At 35.8% G+C, this 22,366-nt stretch overlaps 6 protein-coding genes across 16 annotated transcripts; 3 read left to right on the top strand and 3 right to left on the bottom strand.

Annotated features, from left to right (window-relative positions):
* Nucleotides 1-3,187: 3,187 nt before the first annotated feature.
* LOC123006248 (UMP-CMP kinase) lies at nucleotides 3,188-6,952 on the top strand. 2 transcript variants are annotated; one of them, XM_044400578.1, is made up of 5 exons: nucleotides 3,188-3,310; nucleotides 3,414-3,496; nucleotides 5,902-6,025; nucleotides 6,072-6,356; nucleotides 6,404-6,952. In XM_044400578.1, the coding sequence occupies exons 2-5, from the start codon at nucleotides 3,462-3,464 to the stop codon at nucleotides 6,635-6,637; spliced, it is 678 nt and encodes a 225-aa protein (XP_044256513.1). In that variant the 5' UTR covers nucleotides 3,188-3,310; nucleotides 3,414-3,461; the 3' UTR covers nucleotides 6,638-6,952. The 2 variants fall into 2 exon arrangements, with proteins under 2 accessions (XP_044256513.1, XP_044256515.1); XM_044400580.1 differs by lacking the exons at nucleotides 3,188-3,310; nucleotides 3,414-3,496 and adding an exon at nucleotides 5,643-5,759.
* On the bottom strand, nucleotides 4,494-5,521 carry LOC123006249. Of its 2 annotated transcripts, XM_044400582.1 has the most exons (5): nucleotides 5,508-5,521; nucleotides 5,147-5,312; nucleotides 4,916-5,097; nucleotides 4,702-4,809; nucleotides 4,494-4,647 (listed from the first exon to the last, which is right to left on the bottom strand). In XM_044400582.1, exons 2-5 carry the CDS (start codon nucleotides 5,276-5,278, stop codon nucleotides 4,494-4,496), a joined length of 576 nt encoding a protein of 191 aa, XP_044256517.1. In that variant the 5' UTR covers nucleotides 5,279-5,312; nucleotides 5,508-5,521. The 2 variants fall into 2 exon arrangements, with proteins under 2 accessions (XP_044256517.1, XP_044256516.1); XM_044400581.1 differs by lacking the exon at nucleotides 5,508-5,521 and having other exon boundaries at nucleotides 5,147-5,452.
* LOC123006250 lies at nucleotides 6,898-8,109 on the bottom strand. Of its 2 annotated transcripts, XM_044400584.1 has the most exons (5): nucleotides 7,823-8,109; nucleotides 7,553-7,759; nucleotides 7,326-7,504; nucleotides 7,169-7,279; nucleotides 6,898-7,120 (listed from the first exon to the last, which is right to left on the bottom strand). In XM_044400584.1, the coding sequence occupies exons 2-5, from the start codon at nucleotides 7,673-7,675 to the stop codon at nucleotides 6,973-6,975; spliced, it is 561 nt and encodes a 186-aa protein (XP_044256519.1). In that variant the 5' UTR covers nucleotides 7,676-7,759; nucleotides 7,823-8,109; the 3' UTR covers nucleotides 6,898-6,972. The 2 variants fall into 2 exon arrangements, with proteins under 2 accessions (XP_044256519.1, XP_044256518.1); XM_044400583.1 differs by having other exon boundaries at nucleotides 7,553-8,109.
* Nucleotides 8,110-8,969: 860 nt separating this feature from the next.
* On the top strand, nucleotides 8,970-11,943 carry LOC123006360. The gene is made up of 5 exons (XM_044400787.1): nucleotides 8,970-9,188; nucleotides 9,557-9,754; nucleotides 9,803-10,045; nucleotides 11,425-11,622; nucleotides 11,675-11,943. Exons 1-5 carry the CDS (start codon nucleotides 9,072-9,074, stop codon nucleotides 11,903-11,905), a joined length of 987 nt encoding a protein of 328 aa, XP_044256722.1. The 5' UTR covers nucleotides 8,970-9,071; the 3' UTR covers nucleotides 11,906-11,943.
* A 76-nt stretch (nucleotides 11,944-12,019) lies between these two features.
* LOC123006203 (Bardet-Biedl syndrome 5 protein homolog) lies at nucleotides 12,020-13,329 on the top strand. The gene is made up of 5 exons (XM_044400502.1): nucleotides 12,020-12,069; nucleotides 12,116-12,264; nucleotides 12,311-12,488; nucleotides 12,536-12,773; nucleotides 12,818-13,329. Exons 1-5 carry the CDS (start codon nucleotides 12,020-12,022, stop codon nucleotides 13,223-13,225), a joined length of 1,023 nt encoding a protein of 340 aa, XP_044256437.1. The 3' UTR covers nucleotides 13,226-13,329.
* On the bottom strand, nucleotides 13,231-22,272 carry LOC123006202 (HEAT repeat-containing protein 5B). 8 transcript variants are annotated; one of them, XM_044400499.1, is made up of 18 exons: nucleotides 21,474-22,082; nucleotides 20,737-20,890; nucleotides 20,442-20,653; nucleotides 20,244-20,391; nucleotides 19,913-20,198; nucleotides 19,461-19,618; nucleotides 19,017-19,410; nucleotides 18,355-18,970; nucleotides 18,197-18,306; nucleotides 17,987-18,150; nucleotides 17,847-17,879; nucleotides 17,672-17,746; nucleotides 16,697-17,614; nucleotides 14,299-16,647; nucleotides 14,037-14,250; nucleotides 13,959-13,973; nucleotides 13,755-13,900; nucleotides 13,231-13,701 (listed from the first exon to the last, which is right to left on the bottom strand). In XM_044400499.1, the coding sequence occupies exons 1-18, from the start codon at nucleotides 21,488-21,490 to the stop codon at nucleotides 13,528-13,530; spliced, it is 6,183 nt and encodes a 2,060-aa protein (XP_044256434.1). In that variant the 5' UTR covers nucleotides 21,491-22,082; the 3' UTR covers nucleotides 13,231-13,527. The 8 variants fall into 8 exon arrangements, with proteins under 8 accessions (XP_044256434.1, XP_044256431.1, XP_044256428.1 ...); XM_044400496.1 differs by lacking the exon at nucleotides 21,474-22,082 and adding an exon at nucleotides 22,138-22,272 and having other exon boundaries at nucleotides 16,697-17,746; XM_044400493.1 differs by having other exon boundaries at nucleotides 16,697-17,746; nucleotides 21,474-22,083.
* Between the last annotated feature and the right edge of the window lie 94 nt (nucleotides 22,273-22,366).

The following is a 22,366-nucleotide window of genomic DNA, read 5'->3' as shown; positions in this document are numbered from 1 at the left end:
CCACGAGGACTTATTCCAATGATGAGAAGACTGACATGATTTTAGCTTATGGAGAATGTTTGAAGAATGCATCTCTTGCTGCCTGTGTGATGCCCAATGATATCCCGAAAGAAAGAGCATTTTCTGACACGATCAGGTTAGTTTTGTGAAAATTGGGTTCCTGTTAAGTTATCAAAGCTAATGGTACCACTGGATAAAGCTTGAATGGGTGCCTTCCGTAATTTGTATTTTAATATACCCATTATTGTGTTGGTATTTCAATTACCTCTGTTTTTCAAAATTTTAATGTCAAAACTGACAAATTGTAAGTGTGCTCGCTATGATTTCATATTTATTACAAAAAATTTTTGAAATCTACGTGACCTATGAAAATGTAATGTTGGTTGCATCTTCTGTTTTCCAACAGAAATAAATAGAGTCAAAGTGCAAAATTTAAACTAACATCGAAATTTTTATAGATATTTTTTTAAACATTTTTTCCACGTTCCTGGTATCTTACCTTATTTTTCTCTAGAGCGCGAGTTCTTACGCATACTGTATACAACAGAATCTTCTTTATTACAGTTTATGCATAAATGAATGATATAAATTCCTGTGTGTTATAGAAATAAATTTATTAATAATAAATCAGAAAAAGTCGATATAATAATAATATGGTAATACAATAATTTGTTGCTAGACGTTTTGTTTTGCCAAGCGCCCACCAGAGTAGCGCTGCGATAGGGGCGTAATCCTGTGCACTTCCACAGCTAAGTAATCTATACCTATTTTTTTTATTAATCACTTAATCAATTTTTCTTATGAGGTAAACATATTCGCACATTTTTTGTGCCATTCAATATCTATAACATTTTGTTGCAAAAATCAATTTTACAAAATTGAAAAATAAAGCGGTCATTAGCTACTATTTTAAAATTCAATCTTTTTGCATAAAAAAGAGAGTTGCAGATTTTGAAAAAAGATTGCACTGTGAAGTGTGAAACACAAAAAACTCTGATTTTAATCTGGTGAATTTTTAATGCTGTTTTGTTATTATAAGCATAATTCGTTTCTAAAAAAACAAACTTTTTGAAAATTTGCTACTGTTTTTTGCTCTAATTTTCTTCACAAGTGAGATAGTTTTCAAAATTGTAGCTTAAAATAGTGTATTAAAGAACAAGTTTTATAAGGGTTGATTTGGCGCACGAATCCCGAAAGCGAGTTTTCTATGAGGTAGGTGCGCCAATGCCATTATAAAACGAGTATTTTATGCTATTTTTTCTAATTTACGCCCCCTTTTTCTTATTTAAAAAAAAAACTAAATAACCCTAAATTCATTAAAGTACAGAGTGCTGCATTTTGGATGTCCGAATAAGGAATCTCCGAAACTAATATGTTTAGCCAAAAACGCTTGATACATTCTGGGGCTCATTTTTTTAGAAAATAATATTGCTTAAAACCGCATCTCGCTATCGTCTTTTGTTTTCGAGTTATAGACAAAAATTGACATTTCAGCAAAATCTAAAAAAATTCATATCTTTGTTATTATAGAAGATACAGATTTGAAACAAAGACATTATACAGCCACTTTTTAACGAGGAATTTAATAATGTAGTTAACAATTTTTTTCAGTTATTGGTTTAGCCGTAATAAGATAAACTTGTATGTTTTTAATGAAAATCATAGGCGGCTATGGCAATTTTGAAAAGCTTATTTTTTCTTATCTAAAAAATATATATTTGTAACAGAATATTTTTTTATAATTATACTTGTATTTATATTTTGTTTGATAATAGTTGGCCATGGAAAAACTATTTCACTCTAAATGTGTAAATAATAATCAATAAGACTTTTGTGAACTCTAAAATAGATGAAAAAATAGATAAAATTATAAAAATTTAAAAAATACGATACGGTAGAAGTATTGAACAAATATGCGAGCGCCTCAAAACAAAATTATTACATATTTAAAAAAAATCCAAAAATAGGAAAAACAAATGTGTCAACAGTCAACACAATTAGAAAAAACATTTTTTTGATGGTCTAATGGAGGTAGGATAACGTTCCACATAGACGGAATTTGGGTATTTGAATAGTCATAACTTCATTTTTGTGTCATATAAAATATATTTTATTGAAGAATTAAAGCGGCTTTTTTTACAACACTCTATGTGTCACTAGAAGTTACAATGGTAATGTTAGCTTGTTTAAAAACAAAGAAATGTTATTAGTCGCCAATAAGTTGATTTACGACTTATTTTGCATCTTTTTCATTATTTAGTACTTAGAAAACTCTTTCATTAGTGACACTGGTTGAATAATATATGTAGTTTAAATCCTTTTAGTTGAAGATGCAACATTTTTTCATGGCCAACTGCCAACAAAAATCAGATAATTTTTTGCTATAAATGTATTATAATAATTTGTTACAAATATATATTTTTAGATAAGAAAAAAACAAGCTTTTTAAATATGACATAATCATCTATGATTCCCATTTAAAAAAATACAAATTTATTTTATTACGGCAAAACAAACAATTGAAAAAAATTGTTAACTACATTATTAAATTCTACGTAAAAAAGTGCCTACATAATGTCTTTATTTCAAATCTGTGTCTTCTATAATAACGAAGATATGAACTTTTTTAGATTTCGCTGAAATGTCAATTTTTGTCTATAAGTCGAAAACAAAAGACGATATGCGGATGCGGTTTTAACCAATATTATTTTCTCAAAAAATGAGCCCCAGAATGTATTATTCGTTTTTGGCTAAACTTCTTAGTTTCGGAGATTCCCTATTCGGACATCCAAAATGCAGCACCCTGTATAGTGTGCTTTTATAGATAGCCATAAACGACTTCTACTGAGAGACGTTAATAAACGTGTTATAAACGCAAATTAGAAAAACATATTAGAAACGCAAATTAGAAAAAATTAATTTATGAACGCAAAAAACAATTTTTGAATAAATTGTAACTCTATTGTGTAAACCTGCCACAATTCGGCGTTGTGAAAACAATGTAAGAAATTTACATCAAATTCATATTAATTTTATTTTGTATTTTGTATTAATGTCAGTTTTGTTATTCCAAACGCTTTTTTCTAAGTGTAGTAGGTATATGTACTTTTTCTTGAAAAGTCTTGACCGGGTTTCCAATGTTTATATTTTTCGAAACGTGAGTGAGACACCGGTGGCGTCGCCACTCTTCCCATGTGATGGACGGGAACAGGAAGAAGTTACATGTCTTTTACAAAAACAGAAGAATGGAATTGGGAACGAGGAATTGGATGGCACAAACTCACGAATGTTACACATCATTCTTTAAAATGTATGTATAATGTGGTTACCCCCAAAATCACATATTAGTAAGATGTAGAAATAACAGTCAGGGTAACCCTTCAAAGTTTTTTCTAACCTCATTTTTGTTCCAGAAAAATCCACTGTCTGGCACATCACATCCAAGCCAGTTTATTCCTAAAATGATGAAGAATTTCGCAGCGTTATTTCCAATGAGGCAAGTACTTAATATATTGCAATCTTGGAATATAAAAATTATCGGCGTGTCTAAAACGGTTGAAATAATTTTATCGCGTAGCCTTTTGTCGATTTTTCAAAATATTTTTGAGAAAACATTAACCCCAACAAAACTGATTTCATTCTGTTGACTTGACAATTGCAATATTTACGTGTCCATAAAACCGAACCTTTATTTTCTTAGGGGTAAGCTAAATACACAAATGTGGTGGTCACCAAGAATGAAGTGGTGACAATTCACTTTTAAGTAGGGTTCTTAACAAAAGAATTAAGATCGATTTAGATATCTTTAGAAATGTTTACATGGAGACATGGGAGGTTATTCGGTGTAAATGTATTTATCAAAAAAATTTCATTATTTTGGGACAAACAAATTGTGGATAAAGGAACCAATTAGGTGTGAAGAAAACTTGTATAAATGTCAAAATTAGCCGTACACAGGGCTTGGGTAATCCAGAAATAATTCGTAGTCACCACTTGTGTTTGACAGCTCGGTTGTAAAAGACAGGAAATGATTGAACTATTCACAATTGTTACACCAAAAAGGAAATACCAGCCTCCTCTTCACACAAAGCATATTCACTAAAATTGTTATCTTATTTTCTATTTATCGAATTAAGTACAAATTGAGAAATGCTTTATTTCATTTCTGGGCATATCATATCGCAGCGGCATTTCTGATGTATTAAATTATCTTAGAATAACGCAAGTCACTTGAGATTATTTCTAGAAATAAAATGTTTCGAAAATTTGTTTGCTGTTTTAAATAATGAAAAATAAATTAAATAATAAGCTTTTGTACCACGAGACCTGTCAAACTTTTTCTATAATAAAAGTCTGTAATAATATATCTCAATACATGCGGCTAATAATTAAAGTCACTCCAATGACGATTTAAAAATCGGTAATAATAGAATGAATTTCAATGACTACACTTAATTATCTCTTTATAAATATATTTTTATTTGATTTTCCCACTAATTATTTACAATGTAATGTCCGATCTGACTAACTAAATCTAAAAAACTAATTGTGCACTTTTTTGTGTATTTCCTACAATTTTTTCGACGTTTTCCGTATTGTTCAGCGTTTCGATAGTCCTCGAGAACATCATCTTTTGAACTTGATGGACTAAAATACAAAAATTAGCACAATTCGCATGTTGTATTTACTTGACGGCCTTACGTCAACAATAAATGCAGTATATCGCCTAAAATACCGGTATTTTCCGAACTGTAAAGTGACGTTTCGCAAATGGCTCGTAACAAACAATTTTTCCCTGGATAACCATGTCTAAAAAAAAATCAAAATAATTAATAAATTTAAAAGAGAAGAGTGTCGCCCCCTTGGGGCGAAACGTTCAACTGCGGTGTTAACAGTAAAGAATTCTGATATTTACGATTTCATTTTGTATTCCAAAATATCGTAGAAATATTTTCGACCCCATGATCTTTTTGAAACCAAGGGGGGATAGGTGAATTCTGTCTCGTTTTGGGGTAATTCATAATTGGCTTCTAAATTATAAGAGAAAAATACGTTGTAATCTGGGATTTCTAAAGGGAGAGAAAGGGCTAAAAATATCTGCAATAAAAAAAAAATTGGCTAAAAAGTAAAAACTTCATACGCTTACCCCCATAAAAGGTCCTTGAATTGGACCATACGGAAATCGTATTGGATTAAGAAATGTGAAAGAATCATCGGCGTTTAACATTTGCAATTTAAGAAAAAACACAGCACTTAAAAGAATTTTTTTAAAACTCATTGTAATAATAACAATCCGCGTGGGTACAGCGATACTGAAACTCATCTTTATTTCAATCTGTTTTTCAATTAAGATGTTACTGTTACAGCGGCTAAGTGAAATGTTAAATACTAAGACAACAAAAGATACAGCTTAGTTAGGGATAGTTTGGCATGGTATTGTTAGCTAATTATCAACTCCTAACATCTTATTGTAAGTTTTGTTAAAGGATATGTTTTAATTTTATTACCGCTTTAAATTCCAATCGCCCAATATGTTTCAGTTTTAATTTTTTTTGTTTAAAACTGTTTGCAACCTGCAATACATTAAATAAATATATGCGGTGAAGATCAATAGTATTAAATTTCCCGCGCTGGCCAGGTGGCGCCCATGTCGCGGTGACAGGATTTCAAGGCCGTTTTATTGATATTTTTATACACATTGTAACTTATCAGATACTCCGTTATTTATAAAAAAAACAATTGTTACAAAAAAGTTTTCGGTAATCATTTTTTTTTCTCTTTGATAAAAACCGAAAATTTTTTGAGGTTTAATACAAAAATCTCCTCCAGGTTATGTTGTATTAAACTGCAAAACCACTCTAGAAAATCTCATCGATTTATCTAATCTGATTAAAATTTTAGTTTTATGGTAAGCAGTTTATTCCGAGCTGGCAGAAGTCTCCTGAACATGGCAAAACCCAAAGTGATTTTCGTTTTGGGGGCTCCAGGTGCGGGTAAGGGGACACAGTGCCAGAAAATCGTTGATGTGAGTCAAATTTTTTTAATAGATTATAATAACACGTCTTTTGTAGACTTTCGGGTATGTTCATTTATCAGCGGGGGATTTGTTGCGGGAGGAGAGGGCGAAGCCCGACTCCAAGTACGGGGAACTGATTGAAACATACATCCGCGAGGGTAAAATAGTTCCTGTGGAAATCACGTGTAGCCTCCTCGAAAATGCGATGAAAAAATCGGGCAAGGAGAAATTCCTCATTGATGGGTTCCCAAGGAACCAAAATAATTTAGACGGCTGGAATAAAACACTCGCTGATAATGTGAAATTGTTGTTTGTTTTATTTTTTGATTGCCCGAAAGAGGTAATTTTTGCTTGCTTTTTGTGACTCAGAGTTTGATTTTTTGGCAGGTTTGTGTTGACAGGTGTTTGGGACGCGGCGCTGCTGGCAGTGGCCGTTCAGATGACAATATTCAAAGTTTAGAAAAAAGATTTAACACTTTTACTCAAGAAACCCAACCTATTGTTAAATATTATGAGGAGAGAGGGTTGGTTAGAAATATCGACGCTACCAAATCCCCCGATGACGTGTTCGGGAGGGTTAAAGGCGTTTTCACCGAGGTTGAGGCAGGCGGCGACTTTTAAAATCAAAAAATAAGCTGGGGTTCCGTATTGGGTATTAATAAGGTAGATGAACATTCCTCAATCTTGATTTGCATTTAGTCTAGTCAGGGGCGTACCATCTTTTTATTAATTAATTTTTGCTTAATATCCGTGTACTATACATAAAGTACTTAATTGTTACCTGTAGAAATCAAACCGTTGCCCTTGCATCATGTGGGTCATACAAGGCAATAAAATTCATTATTTGGCGACAGTATTTGCTCAACAGACTAAGTGTAGGTATATGTGTCATGTGCTCTATTGCCTTGGAAGTGAAATAAATTTTTATTGAAAATAACTGTCTTTCATTAGTTTCATTACACCGAATGTCCTATCCAACTAATTAGATCTAGGAAACTAACTGTACAATTTTTATTATATTTTCTACAATCACTTTGCGTACTTCCTTGTTTCTCCGCTTCTTCATAAACCGATAGTAGTCCAGTATTGTTAGAAGTTGATGGCCTGTGAAAGCCGCTAATTAACCAAACTCGATTCTGTTGAGACACTTACGTGAAGACAAAATGTATAATATCACCTAAAATGCCATTTGCGTACTGTGTACTGTGTTGAGCCGCTTCACAAATCGTCCGTAGTAAGCAGGCACGGCCGGGATACCCATTCCTGATAACACAAGTCAATCAACTATCACACAACTTGATAAACTTACGACTCCATTTTTGTCTCCAAAGCTGTGTAAATCAACTTCCGGTCAATTCTTCGCTGGATTAACGGAGGGTACTCGAAATACGTCTGATTTCCAGGGAGAGGGTAATTCGCTTCGAAATTGTACGCCAAATAGGCGTTTTTATTTGGTAAATCTAAAGGTACAGCGATTGCCATGAACAACTAAAATCAAAATTTTGGATGCTGTCAATTCTGGAAATATACTCTTACCCCCATCGCAGTTCCAGGCAAAAAATGAAACTTCCAATTTGGATACCTGAACTTATCATCGGCACTATTTTGTACTACTAGTACTAGAGTTACGACAGAAATTACATGTTTGTGAATTGCCATGGCGGGATTGCGACTAGGTGTGAAGATGTGACATTAAAATGTGCTTGAACTGTTTAGACGTGTTAATTGGAGCGGTTTACATAACTGTTGAATACAATAACAGCTATTTAATAACACCGATTTAGAGCTGAGTCAATTTTCACCAACCTAGGACGAGGATACAGCAAATAGCTCTAATGGATTTCTTAGGAAAGACACCATTAGGACAAACGTATGCAACAATAAATTAGCACATTTCTTTTAATTAAAGAGTGGGACGAGTATTTGGTCATCTTACTTGATTCCAGATCGATGAGAAAAATAGTGCTTCTATTGAAAGTCGTGATATACTTTCACAGTTTCTATAACAATAAAACTCTGTTTGGCTTTATTTCATACAAACAAGAATTGTTTATTTTATTATACACAAAGTTAAAAGGATAAATATTATTTCGGACGGTCTAAATGTTTTCTTTATCAAATTTTTATGTTCACCCAATTTCAATTTGAAGGGATTTGTTTCGTTAATTAAAAATTTCGAAAACGACCACTAATAAACGTCTCTTCAGGTTTATTTCATTACACCAAAGCGTCGTTTTTAATGACGCAAAGTTTTTAAATCGCGACATCGAAAGTGAAGGGCAGAAATTCCCAAAAGAATTGCGTTGCTAAAGCAGGTGGTATGTGGTTTCTTGAGAACCACCTGACTCAAGATCGCGTGAAAATTTAGATCCATTTTCATTATTTTCAGTCATAAATTTTAAATTTCTGATTAGCACTGATTTGTGTAGTAATATGCGAAAGTTAGTGCTTATAAAAGCACTCGTAAATATATAACTCCCTAAAAAACGAAAATTTATTTCAAAGAAGTTAAAACTGACCTTATAAAAAAAGTAAATAGTTTGAAAGTAAAATACTTCCAAATGCTTATCATTTACATTAAGGCGTGACTTTAAATTTATTGCTAAAATAGTTATCTAAAAGGCGTGACCTTTCATAATTTACTATTTGCACAAATGTTTAAATGTGAGGATTCTAAAGATTACAATTGATTTTTGGTAACTATTACGAAATTATTTTTTTGTTTTTTCTATGTTAAGAGATTGACGAAGGCCACATAGACTCCTACGCCGGTTATCTTGTTTTTTTAATCTAAATACGGTTCGAAAAATGAAAGCATCAATTAACAAATCAATTGATTGCGAAATCGAGATATTGATAGACTGAGAATACGGATTGTTGATGCACCTAGGTCATGATATTATGAGTTAAATATCTTGAATGGAGGAGTGGTGGAACAAATTCTATAATCTCGCCTCACAATAGTCTTAGTACTCTTAGTACATCTTCAAGTTTTCCAGTGGAAGTGATAGATTGGCTTCTTCAGTGTCATAAAGTGTGTGTGCGTGAAAAAAAAATGGCAATTTCATCAACGACCGATTGGTCAAAAATTCGCTATATCATGTTTGTTTTATTTTTCATAAGTGCCCTTTTGGCCTCAACGGTCGCAACAGGATTGACAACATCGGGAAAAGTATGAAATTCACTAATAACGCTAATAAGTAAAAGGTGCTAAAGTGATTGCTTCCGATCAAATATGGAAATGTAAATAATCTGCGAAAAACCGGCGCGATTTTGCGAAATTTGCTAAAACTCGACTTTCTTTAATGCCATTGTTAGACATTGGCAGTTAAATTCATGGTTCTTGAACTTATCCACGATTATCTGCGCTAGAATATTTTGCAGGACCCTCAAGCATGTCATTAAAGTTTCAGTGATTGTAAATTGTTTCCTTTGAGGGCGGCATCTTGGAAATGATCTGTTCTTTATAGCGCTAAACGTTCACTTTTACTCAAAATGGATTAGAAAGGCTTGTTTATGATCACGTTGTGCAATTTTTAGCAAAAACGCCAATTGTTTCGCGAACATCTCCTTCCACAACATGGGGGTAAAATCCCCGACGGAGCCTTCGACCCTAGTCGTATAAGTTTGAACAAATTAAGCCAGAATGGGATTTTTAGCCCCGACGGCTACCACATTGCCCAAAGACACCCCGACCGACACCACAACCCTAAACAGTACCTCCCCAACACCCTGAAGGTAAGCCTCTTGGGGAATGCGCAAGTTTCCGGTTTAATTCATTTTTAGGTGCATCAATATCCAGAAAACAGATTTGTTGCTCCGCATGGGCAACATCACGATCTACAAACCATTGATACCACCTACCTCATACGTGAACCAGTACAATACCCTTTGTTCCCTCCCTTAAAATATTACCCCTCTTTGCCGTTTTATCCACAGTATTCTCTCAAATTGCTACGGCATTTTAAATATGACAAAGTTAATGACCATCACGACGGCTCGTGGAACGAAATTGAATTGCCAGCTAAGGTAAATAAACAGTTTTATAAACAATAGAAACGTTTATTGTTAATACAATCGCTTTTAAACTGATTGCATGCTTCTTGCTATGCAACATTACGGTAATTATAGGTTTCGAGGACGTTCGGGCTTAATTGCAATAACTATGACCACATAAATGAATTGCTTTTAAAGGTTTTCATGCTCAAATTATTTTTTTTTTAAATATTTTTGATTAAAAAACTATGGGTAATCAGGCAACCAGTAATACATGTCTTGCGTAGTAGTGAATATATAATTTATTAAACATAAAGAAAAACTGTATAATTTATTTATGAATGGCGAAATCATAAAATTTTTCAAACAAATAACTGATTTTCATTAGAGAGTGAATGTTGTTTTGAAAATTATAATGCAAGAATTATTTTTTCTATTAAATTTGTTATATCGCAAGGACATACTTATTTGTTTCAAGTGCACAGTGATATAAATAATTGCTTAAGAGGCGTTTTTTTTATATTGTCTATTTCTATTTATCAAATTCTTTTGGAATGTAAAAAGTTTGGTACCTATTCAATTATTATATAAGACAAGTTGCACTTAACCCACTGAAAACCAGCCTCTGATGGCATTTAAGGAAGAAGTCGTTCCGGTGGTAGAATTCAAGGTTGTTTGTTCACAGATCATGAAATGTAATTAACATTAATTGAAGCATTTATTAGAAATGAAAAGGCTTTTGTAAACGTTTTTTTTCTTTTTAGATATTAAAAGATTTTGCCCCGTATCTCCATAAGTTACATGAGACTGACTGAGGACACTGTTTAAGTAGCGGACAAGATGAAAGTCACATTATAACGTTCACAATGTATATTTTTATATTTTATGTATTTCTATAAAAATAAAAAATATAGCGAAAAGTCTGTATTTTTTACGTTTCCTATACAACAGCGTTGACCTGAAACTGGAGCGAACGAAATCGAAAGGCATTATGAAATTTTGCCTTAAGGTTCAAGTCTCAAATTCACAGTTACGATCAGGTGTTGTGTAACACAATGACAATTTTTAAAACAATATTTAAATAGCAATTTTGATTAAAAAGTTGTCTCATTCAAAAAAAAATGTCTAGCTACATATCAAGAGATAAAACCAAATTTCAACTCGACGAAAACGTGTCTTTAATTAAATTTGGTCCACTAAGTAGGGAAAGTGATATATGACCTGTTCTACTCTTGCTCTTGCAGAACTGTGGTCATTCGAGATCTGTTAGTGTGAGAGTGTGTTGAATAATGTGCAATAAATTAATTAGTGTTGTTGCTTTCTTAGCTTCAGCTATCCTAGTAGCTGAATCAATCTCAATTGTAAGTAAATTTAGCAAGAAGTAAAATAAAAAATTGAAACAAATGAATTAGCATCAAACATACGAGGGCTATGCTGTAGCCCCTAAGCTCCGTCAGCACGAAAAAGAGCAGCAGCAGGACTTCAGCAAAATCCCGGGAATCCCCGGAAAGGACTACCCCCTTTTCCATTCAGTCCCCCCAACTAGCTTTTCATGCAAGCACGTTCCTGCTCATCCTGGGATTTACGCCAACGTTGAAACAGGCTGCCAAGTACGCAAAATCCACATTTCCGTCGAGTAGAATCTAATTTTTCTCTTGGCAGGCTTATCACGTCTGTCACGATGGCCGCGAGGGTGAACAAGGAGCCTCTTTCCTTTGTACAAACGGAACCATTTTCAACCAAGCTGAGTTTGCTTGTGATTGGTGGTACAATGTGAACTGCCACGAAGCCCCTAATTTGTACAGACTTAATTTGGACCCTACGAAAAACCCCTACGTGCCCAAACCAAAACCCGAAGAGGAGCTCCATTTTGTGCCCGTTCAGAAATATTAATGTTTTGTAAATATTTCGTTTAAATAAATTATTGTACAATTGTGTGAGTTTTATTTGGGTTGCTAGGAGGCAACTACATACAAACAAATCAAATTGATTTTCTTGTTTCACGAAATGGCGCTCACGTGGGAAGATAAAGAAGTTAGATTTGATATTCCATTCACGTAAGTTTAAACCGTATCAAATTGCAATTACGTGAAAAACCTTCAGGGAAATGAGATTAAAAACTGGAGAAAAAATCATAGACAGATTGGAAAATATTGAAGATACGAAAGGTAATGGCGGCGATAGAGGAAGACTTATCGTTACAAACATCAGAGTTTTGTGGCATTCTGTGACTAGTCCTCGTGTTAATTTATGTATGTTTCATATCAAATCGTTCAAATATTAAATAGAATTTTGCAGCGATAGGCTTTAACTGTGTTGTCACAATTAATACAAAAGTGGTAAATTCAAAATTGAGGGGAACTACGCAAGCCCTTCACATTTTGACATCTTCGAATGGCACTCGATTTGAATTCATTTTTACCAATTTAGTACCCGGCAGTACGCGCCATTTCACTTCGGTCATGGGAGTTCATAAGTATTACTATTATAAAAATAAATAAATAAATAAATGGCCCCTTCTAGAGCCTACATCTCTTCAAAATTATACAGAGAATTAAAGTTGCGCGGGGCTGTTATCCATAATAAACAACTAAAAATCCTTCCACTGGAACAAGTGTTTTCAACACTGCATGGAGTCTGGAACTTGTCAAGTGACCAAGGCAGTTTAGGCACTTTCATTGTAACAAACGTCCGTTTTGTGTGGTTTGCGGACATGAATGAGGGATTCAACATCTCTCTCCCTTATTTACAAATCAGCTCTGTATGTAACTTCTGAGTGAAGCCCCTTATGACTTATGATTTTAGATAAAAATTCGCGATTCGAAGTTTGGTACGGCTCTAGTGGTCACAAGTACGGAAATCAGTGGAACTTACGTTTTGGGCTTTCGAGTTGATCCTGAAGAGAAACTGAGGACTTTATACAAGGAGTTGGTTTCGTTGCATTCGGTTTATAAAACAAATCCAATTTTTGGCGTTGAATACAAGTGGTGTACTAGTAAGGGGGATGATCAAGCAAACAGGAAGTTTGTGGAGGATGTTGTTGAGATTGAAGAGCCTCGAGGGGAAATGTCTAACGTCTTGGCGGTGTATTTGGCCGACGAGGGACACGTGAAAGATAGACCAGTGGTTTATTCGCCTGAATTGGGACTTGCGATTGAAAGTGTCAAAGAAGGTTTCACTTTACAGAAGTTGTGGGAGGTTTTACCATCATGAAAACATTACCGTTTCAGTACATTTATTCACTATCCTACAGTGTTTATGATAGTCTAAATGATAGAAATCAGATTGTATAGAAATTTTTACAAATAATAATTGGTCTCTGCAACTACACAATTTTCAGTCATTCATAATTGCAACATCTAGGATAAATAGAACACTTAAGGATATCTATAATGATCTAAACATTTATTATCATTATTAATAAATATTCAAATAAATATAAAAGGAATTATAAAAAGCAAATAATCGGAGGACCTCCAGGTTAATTAAGTAATTACTAGAACTCATCACAAAATTTAAGAAAAATTACTAAAGTCGGTTTTCAGTTTAATTGAAGGATGATGACTTGTTACTGGTTTATTAGCATTGACCCCATTCTTGATTTTTATGTGATTTTGTTGTTTTGATCTAATCGCATTTTCTAATTTCGTCCTAAGTTCACTAGTCTGACTCATCAATTTTTTGAATTCCTGTCAATCAAATGAAAAATGAAAATAGTTACGAAACCTTTTATTGTACAAACCTGTGGATATTTTGGTCCGATTTTCATTAGTCTTTGCAAACTGATTTCGTGTAAATTTAATGAGTATTTATTTGCCGACCTAAGTGCTTGACCTTCTAATAAATAACTTATCAAGATCGGAACCAGAAGTGTGAGCATTTGAATTCCTAAAGCAAAACAAAAACAACATTACGTTACAAAAATCGACCACTTATGTACACTTGCCTTGCATTATATCTCCTGAGAGAGCAAAACAGTAGGAAAAAACGTTACAAAAGCGCAAAATTTAGTTTTTGTACTTACGATTTTGTGGTTCCGCCAATTCGATGAGTGACTCAACTGTTACGATGGTTTCCAAGGTAACAAAAAGTTCCCCATCAGAAAATATATTCCTCGCGACATCCGAATATAAAAACTCGACGAGTCTTGGCGCGAGTGTGTGAATGTAAGGAGTTGCGACTTTTCGATCCGGATGAGCAAACAAAGATTTCAAAGTTTGGACACATTTCAACCTTACCTAAAATCGGAACTGTAATAAGCCAAATTTTGTTTTGCTCAAACTTACTGTAGAATTCGAACTTTGGAGACATTGTCGGAAATGATTTATACATGGATATTGCAAATTAGGCGCCGTCACGACTTTAGATGGCGCATGAAGAACAAAAACGGCTATAGCTAACATCATGGTGACTTCGTCTAGTTTATTTTCGTCGCTGCCGGTTTTTGCAAGATCGATGATTTTTGCGAGAGCGCTTTGGAGAAGCTTTTGCCAGGTATCACAGCTTCGAGGGTCATTGCAATATCTGTCTGTTGTTAGGATTTTGAGACAGTGGAGGGCGGCTTGGACTGAAGCATTGTTGGCTAGTACAGTCACGTCGTTGATATTTTTAGTTGCCATTTCTTTTATTACGCCTGTTGTTAAATATAAGACCGTTGGGAGTATGGAAAGTGCCCCTTGCGGCGAACATAACTTGTGTAGGTTTTCCATACAAGCTAAAGACGATGCTATTAATCGACCGGACTCGTCCGGTGTTTGCATGATTCTTAGAGAATTCACAATTGTAGAGTTAGGCGAGGGACTTAGCGAAGGCAATTGCCGGACTAGAAGACATAAACACACTTCCAAAACTGAGAAAACTAGGGATTTCCCCGGCAATATATCACCACACTCACCACCCTCACCCAACAAATCTATATCAGTTGTAGTGTCTTGTTCGTTCAATTTATTTTTCTTTTCTCGGTCGAGTTTTTCTTGTGCCGCTTTGATAACTTGTTTGAGGACTTCCATACATAAAAGTTGACAAGTGTGGTTATCTCTTGTAAGAATGAGACGATGTAAGACGTTACATAACTCAATTCCGAGAGAATTATCCACTAGAATCAACTCTCTTGCATAAGTGGAGTCAAGCAAAGTATATAATGCTTTGAGACATGTAATTATACTTTCTAAGGGTTCTATCGATCTGGGACTACACAAAGCCTCCATGCATATACCAAACAAGAGATGAAATTTATCACTGGAACTATCAACTGTATTATTATTTGTATTATCGTTGTCTATTTCTGTGAGTTTATCAAAACCACCGGAATTGAGCCACAAAGCTGCTGCATGTAGGATAGGCGGCCATGAAGACATGTAATGTGGCCTTGATGATTCCATTGTATCATTTGTATAAAAAGCGCCTCCATCGTGTGGCAATTGACTGGCGAATTCGGCCGGTAGTGACAATAATGCATGATCTTTTAGCGCTGCCAACCAATGTTGTGACAAACTAACTAACTCGGGTTGCACCAACGTCAATAAATTCTCTCCCTTATATTCAAAGTCGCCAAACTCGTCATCGTTTGCATTCACCGGTGTTATTAACTCAAGATTCGCACTTTCGTTCCCCTTCATTGCAACTATATAAACCTCAGCCCAAGCCTTCAAAATCGCCAATTTCTCTAAAGTTGCTAAACTCTCGTTGTACAGTTGCGTTGTATTCGTCTTATTTTGTAACTTAGTTAAGGAGGAGACTAACAATTGGTGCACTCTACGTAAATCATTTAAATCTCGTGCAACGTTCGAGCCAATCCAAGTCGAGCAAACTTCACAAGCGGCTGCTGTGACATGAGACGAAGTATCAGGAGCGAAAGCCGGTCTTAAGGCTGCACCGACTTGCGCTTGGAATTGTTCAAGTAACAAGTGACCGGGGAATTCCGGTTCTGGAACTTTCGAAAACTTCTCGATTATGTCTTGAAGAGTTTTCAAACCTTCGAGACGCAACGGATCTGAATCACTCGTCGCGGCGATGAACGCCATGCGGATCAATTCGGATAAATGCAAGACGAGGAAATCGCTTTTGCCCATTTCTTTCGCTTGAATCAAGTCGAAATGAATCGATTTGTTCGAACTGCTTTCGCAAGCTGTGATTATTTTGCGAACGCACTCGGCTGCGAAAACACGAGTCGGCCATCTTGGCTGTACAGCGGGATGGGTTGAAGAGTCGTCTTCGGCGTGGAATTCAGCTTGGTCATCATCGGCTTCAGGTTCGTCGTTCTCATCCCCGTCGGTTGCTGAAACGCTTTGTTGGTCCTCCATGTTTGTACTGTCAGTTGCTATTGTAAGGACATCTTTACATAAACCTAACCATTGGGATAAGTTATCAGCTGCAAGCATTTGTAACATGCTAATTAACGTATCATGGATATCTTTGATTAGAGCAGCATCGGTCTCAGTGTCAAGCATACTGAAGAAAACGCCAGGAAGACCCGTCTCTGTTATAACTAAACCTTCCACCGTGTTATTATCACGACTTTCATTGGCTAAAGTCATTGCATGTTCACATACTTCTTTAGCTTCCCTTTGTGCTAATTGTCTAAGACAAGAAATAGCAGCTTTGCGTAACAAAAGATGATTACTAGATAAAGTCCTCTAAAAAAATGATATCAAATAATGTCCGGTTACTAAAGAAGTTACTTACGCAAAGTGTGGGGACCAGTGAAGACAAATTAACATGTCTTGGTGCAAATAAATGTAACTGTTGGAGACATCCTGTAGCTTCCGCTTGCACTAGAGGATCTTGGTGGTCTTGCATAATCGCACATGCACACAAGAATGAACTCCTTGCCATACAGATACTGGACGTATTGCCTTGTAATTCAGGCCCGATTGTAGTGATTAAAGCCGACAAGACTTTTCCAATACACTGATGAACGTCAATATATGACTGTGGCACATTTAGTAGAAGTTTCAAAGCTAGTGAAAGACTCGGTTCGACGTATCCTCGGAACATCGGACCCCCCGAATCCGCGATTAGTGCTAACGCATGTAGAGACCACACTTGTACCACTGGTGACGTCTGATCTTGCGCAAGAGCCAACAATATCGAAACACTGGTATTCAGGTGTTGACTTGAACCCATACCTCCGACATACCGATGCAAACAACCGAGAGCTAACGAATGACCAGTCCGACTTGCTACGTCACGTGCTGATTTGAGCCTATCAAAGCTTGTCTGAGCTAATTCAGCGGTGAACTTTGGATCGGATACAACTTGCGCCATACGTCCTACAGCTTCGCCTGCGGCACATCGGAGAATTGGATTAGGCGATGTTAGAGCCCCTATGATTAGTCCCGTAACGGCCTTTTTGACATCTTCTTGACCTATACTCATTTTGGCCTCGGTTAAGCCTTTCAAACCGCTCAAAAGCGCTGTAAATACGTTCATTTGCACCGCTTCTTGGCGCGAACTTTTGGCGTGTTTAATGCATTCGGCGAAATGATCGACCATTTGCAAGCGGTGTTTGTTGGCCACGCGGGGGAAGATTTGGCCGAAGAGAAGCACTGACATGTCGATTACTGCGACTCCTAGAGGAAGTGGACCAGGGATGATTTCGCTCTGAGAAAATAAAACAAACAAAAACATATATGCCAAGTTACAATGTTTGTGACTTACTGTTGAAATTTGGCGGTATAGACAGCAAGGGTCGTGCTCTAGGGCTCCAGAACCGGCCGCACTATTCGGCTGTAACTAAAACGAAAGATCAGGATATCGCATTGAAACACTATGTGTGACAGAAAAAGAGCAAAGCAAACAGATAAACCAAAGAATCACAAACACGGTTACTCACATGTTCACCATCTGCCCTTCGGTTAGGCTCCATCTAAGGAAAAGGTGTTTATTACATTACCTCCACATGACAGAGTGCATTTGTTAGTAAGGAAAAGTTACATAAGCATGACAAGTGTTGGGTTAAATGCTACAACTTACTTGATCTTCAATTGTCCTATGATCAGTTTCTTGCAACCAAGTTCCTAGTATTACAGAATCATCAGCATGACATACAGTTCTCATTTGAGACGTTGTAGTATTTGCCGGATTTTCAGTCAAAGTAAATTCCGCGACCAACATTCGCAACAGATGAGTATAAGAACCTATAAAATTTTTTAATCAAACCGAAAACAAATGCCGGTCACATACTTTCAAAAGATTGTGGTGGAAGCAAAATAAGGGTTTCGTAAAGGCGTAACCGAACCATGGCCGCTGGTGCCTTCAACTGTTGTCCGTAACTTTTCAAAATACTCGATATGCTAAAATATAATTACGAAAATCCTACATTGACAAAAAACAATACATACTTTGATAGCATTGCTAAAGCAGATTCGATGGGTGCTAACAACCTCCTATTAATATCATCAGTGACTAACTCGTGACAGTGTTGCAGAAAACTGTGCATGGCAGATAAGGCCCCAGCTCGGCCTTCGAGAGTGACTTGCCATGTGAAAGCATCACCACGAGCTTTTTCCGAATCTAGTTCTTTAGTTGATCTCGGAAATGAGTTTCTCCAGAGAAGTAACATGCGAGGGAGTAATCCCCTGACTACTGGTACTCCTAGTGTCATTATAGCACCGATAAGTAGCCATCCGGCTTGAGTCCGGTTTAGCGACAGTCGGCTATTTTGACTCGCACTCCTTAGTAATTCTTCTGCTGTATTAAAAATGACTTTGCCTTTGGTGTGTGGGACTCCAAGCGGTGACAAATTGACACCACCAAGTACAGCAGCTAAGGCTCCACTATAGCCGGCTATAGCTTCCGGCGAAGTCCTATATTCTTCGATTCCATTCACACATCGATCTATCAGAGGGGTAATTTGACTAGGAACAGCCACGCAAATACACCGCAAGCACCAAGCAGCTGCAAGTCGGGCTGCTTGACACGGATGGATCAAAACACTAGCAGTAGCATCAATTAAATCTAGAAAAAAAATTGACTCATGCCGACTTAAGGTCAGTAGACTTACTCAGAGTCGGATCAGTAATCAAGTCGTGTGCAGTCGTTCCTAAACTTAAAACCAAACACCCGATTTCTTGCAAGGCACACACTAGTAAATGTTGACTGAAAAGCGTTTCCTGATTGAAATCTTTTGCATTCTCGGGATTAAAATCGATCGAGTTCATTTCTTTAACAATGATCTGTGCGATTTCTTTACACGCTGAAGTTTGTGCTTTTTCTCCCAACATTTTCCCCAACACACTTCTCAAAATAAAATTTATACATTTCCGGGAATAGACAGCATCGACATGTGAAGACGCCGCTTTCGGATTCGCTACCAAATATAATATGTGCGAAAGGAAAGCTTTTATGTTACGTTCAAGCCAAACACTACCCAAAATTTGTACAAAAATCACATATGCCTGAAATTTGAAACATCAAATTAAAGTTGTAAAGGTTTACAAAGAATTACGTGTGTTACTCCGACTCGAACTTCTCGATTAACACTTGAACTACCCTTAATTATTTCTCCTGTACCTTTCAAAAAACCAACACCTCCACGCAAAAATCCCGCCATTAAAATCCCCAAAGCTTCATCCAACGACACCAGTTTCAATCCTTTGAGATGCGCTAAAATTTCGGTGTTTACTATTAAGTACCCAGCGCTTGACATCAAAGTATCGAAAGTAGTTTATAAATAAAAAAAAAACAGGAAACAACGAGTGATTATAATTTTTAGACTTTCGATGCATTGATACACATGTGAAAAATTTTCGTTGCGCTCTTATTCATTTCTTCGTAATGAATGATTTTTAATGAATGAATGTATTTTCTACTATCGAATAATTCGAATGACAGACAAGTATTGAATTATTCGTTAAGATTCATTCGATTGTGACCATCACTAGTGAAAATGCCCCTTACGTGTCTTTTCCGGTTTCTGATTCTGAGTCATAGCGATAAGCGCTCCTAACAATTTAGCAACCGCGCATCTGACTTCGTAATTGGAGCCATCAAAAGCCCGAAAACACAAAGTGGCTAAACTTTCCAATTCGCTGGTGTAGAGAAATGGTGCATGATTTAACATTTCAAGAAGACACCTGGTGGCGGCACATCTCACCGCCATCACCCGATCAATCAAGCAATGTCTCGCTGCTTTATAAATGTCTTTATGTACATTGGATATTGCGTTTCCCATCCCGGCACACACCTAAAAAATCCTTTTAGAAACCCTCGCACCAGACGAAATCCTTACTTTTTCGAGCGTCAACATGATTTCGATTCGAGTTTGAGACTCGGCGCTTCGGAGAGAGCGAGTTAAAATTTGCACGGTCTCCTCGTAGGAACGACCCATCATTCGGCCGAGTTTTTCGTACATTGTCCCGACGCAACAAATTGCAGCTCTAGAAATGATTTGTCAAAAATTTGAATGAGAGACAATCAAAGGAATTACAATCGCGTCGGGAGAAAACTAGGAGAGTCGTCTTTGTTTTTCAAAATATCGTTGCATTTGTTCACCGTGTCGAAAAGTAAAAAAGTGTCTCCGACTGAAAAGAGGGTGGCGAGAGAACGGGCTATTAATTTACGTGTCGGAGGACCGGGAGATTCTTGAATGTGATTCATTAGTTGTTCTACTAATTTCTTCTGACATCCTTTGATGTCGTTCTGGAATTCATATCTAATCAGACTTTCTTTACAGCTAAACATCCTGTTTGCTTGTCACAATTTCCGGAAGTGTGTCCACTTACCTTTTGTGCGGCGACTAAAACTTTGTCTAAAAATCGAAGCCATTCGAATATAAAAACAGGTCTTTTCGCTGGTGGTATTTGTGCCAAAGCTTCTTCATTAAGTGTTAAACTATGCGATAGTTCCATGATAGAAAAAATATTCAAATTCAGTCTCCTATAAAAGAAAAGAAATTGACGTCTGTTCGAAATTCGTTAAAGTTGTATCATCCTATACCTATACCATTAGATAAAAGATAAAAGTGCTATTTCCCAAGGGAGTGCACTCGACACGAATTCACCTATATCACCGCCAAACTTTACCTTAAAAAATATATACTATTTCGTATATTTTATAAAATAATATATCAAGGTGGAATTTATTTATTACATTGTACCTACGTGTCAACATTAAAATTCAATTATTTTATAGAAATAGACTCAGGTGTTCTGTTTTTGTTTGGGTAATTTAGACGCCACAAATATTAGACTAGACAAACATCCCCGATACGAAATATATATACAGAAACGTGCAACATAAGGACTGATTTTAAAAATTCAACAGCGCCAAATTGAATATTCGGAGAAAAATTTAATAAAAAAAAAACGACCAGGCAATTAGCCTGGTCGTTTTTTTAGCCAAAATAATCTTTTAGTAGGCGTATTGTTACAAATTGAAGATAATAACCGCTTAATTTATTATTGTATTGTAAAGAAACATGAATGTTGTTACAAAATAAAACGAATCATAGTAATCATACCTATGTTGGTAGTCCATTGATTTTTCACATTTCAATCAACTACTTTGTGTTAACATTCAAATTCAAATTGTCACGGAAAAGGAAATGATAAGATGTGTTGCGGAAAAACCGACTGCATCGTCTGGAATGAGACAAGATAGCGCATGCCCTTTCCTTGTATTTTAATTTAAAGGGAATAACCTTTGCAACACCTGGTCCAGAAAGCCACAATTGAATCAAAATCAATTTTCTCTCTTTCGAGGAAATTTACACATTTTCATAACATTAAATTAACAAAAATTTTGATTTACTAAAAATTTGTGTTGTAACTAAATTAGAGTAACGGTTTAATGAAATTTGCTTGAAATTTAATTAAACTGTGTCTCGTAATTAATTTAAATGAAACTGTGAGTCACTAAGTCGATGTTTATACCATACACCAATTACTGAAGCTGTTACCCATTTCTCAAATACGAAGAAAAAACAAACTCGAGGCAATCTCTCCTCTTAATTACCCAATCCAGTGGTGTAAAAATAATCAATTTTAGTAATTTTGCAGCACACATTTCTAATTTTACGTGTAGATTTGGAATTAAGATAGAAAAAACAATAAATCAGAAAAGTAGGGTAAAAGCCCCAGGACTGAATTGGACAATTTGGGTAAACAAAATAAGAGAAAACTTACAATTACTGATTTTAATTAAGCCTTTTTTTCTGGTGTCATAACAAATAAGCCGATTTTTTGGAAAAAAAGCACAAACCAGAAAATTACACAAAACACCACAAATGACACAAAAACCAATGACAGCTGGCACTATTGCCAACATTGACAACGCGCATGACTCTAGCCAGCAGGAAGAAATATCGATGTGTAAAAATAGGAATTTGTGAAGTTTTTCCTTAACTGGCATCAT

This window comes from Tribolium madens, unplaced genomic scaffold, assembly GCF_015345945.1.
Source record: "Tribolium madens isolate multiple individuals breed KSU strain unplaced genomic scaffold, Tmad_KSU_1.1 Scaffold_2;HRSCAF=44;Tcas5.2_LGX, whole genome shotgun sequence".
NCBI lineage: Eukaryota > Metazoa > Arthropoda > Insecta > Coleoptera > Tenebrionidae > Tribolium > Tribolium madens.
Note: the sequence above shows the minus strand (reverse complement) of the source record. Positions and strands in the feature narration are given on the sequence as shown.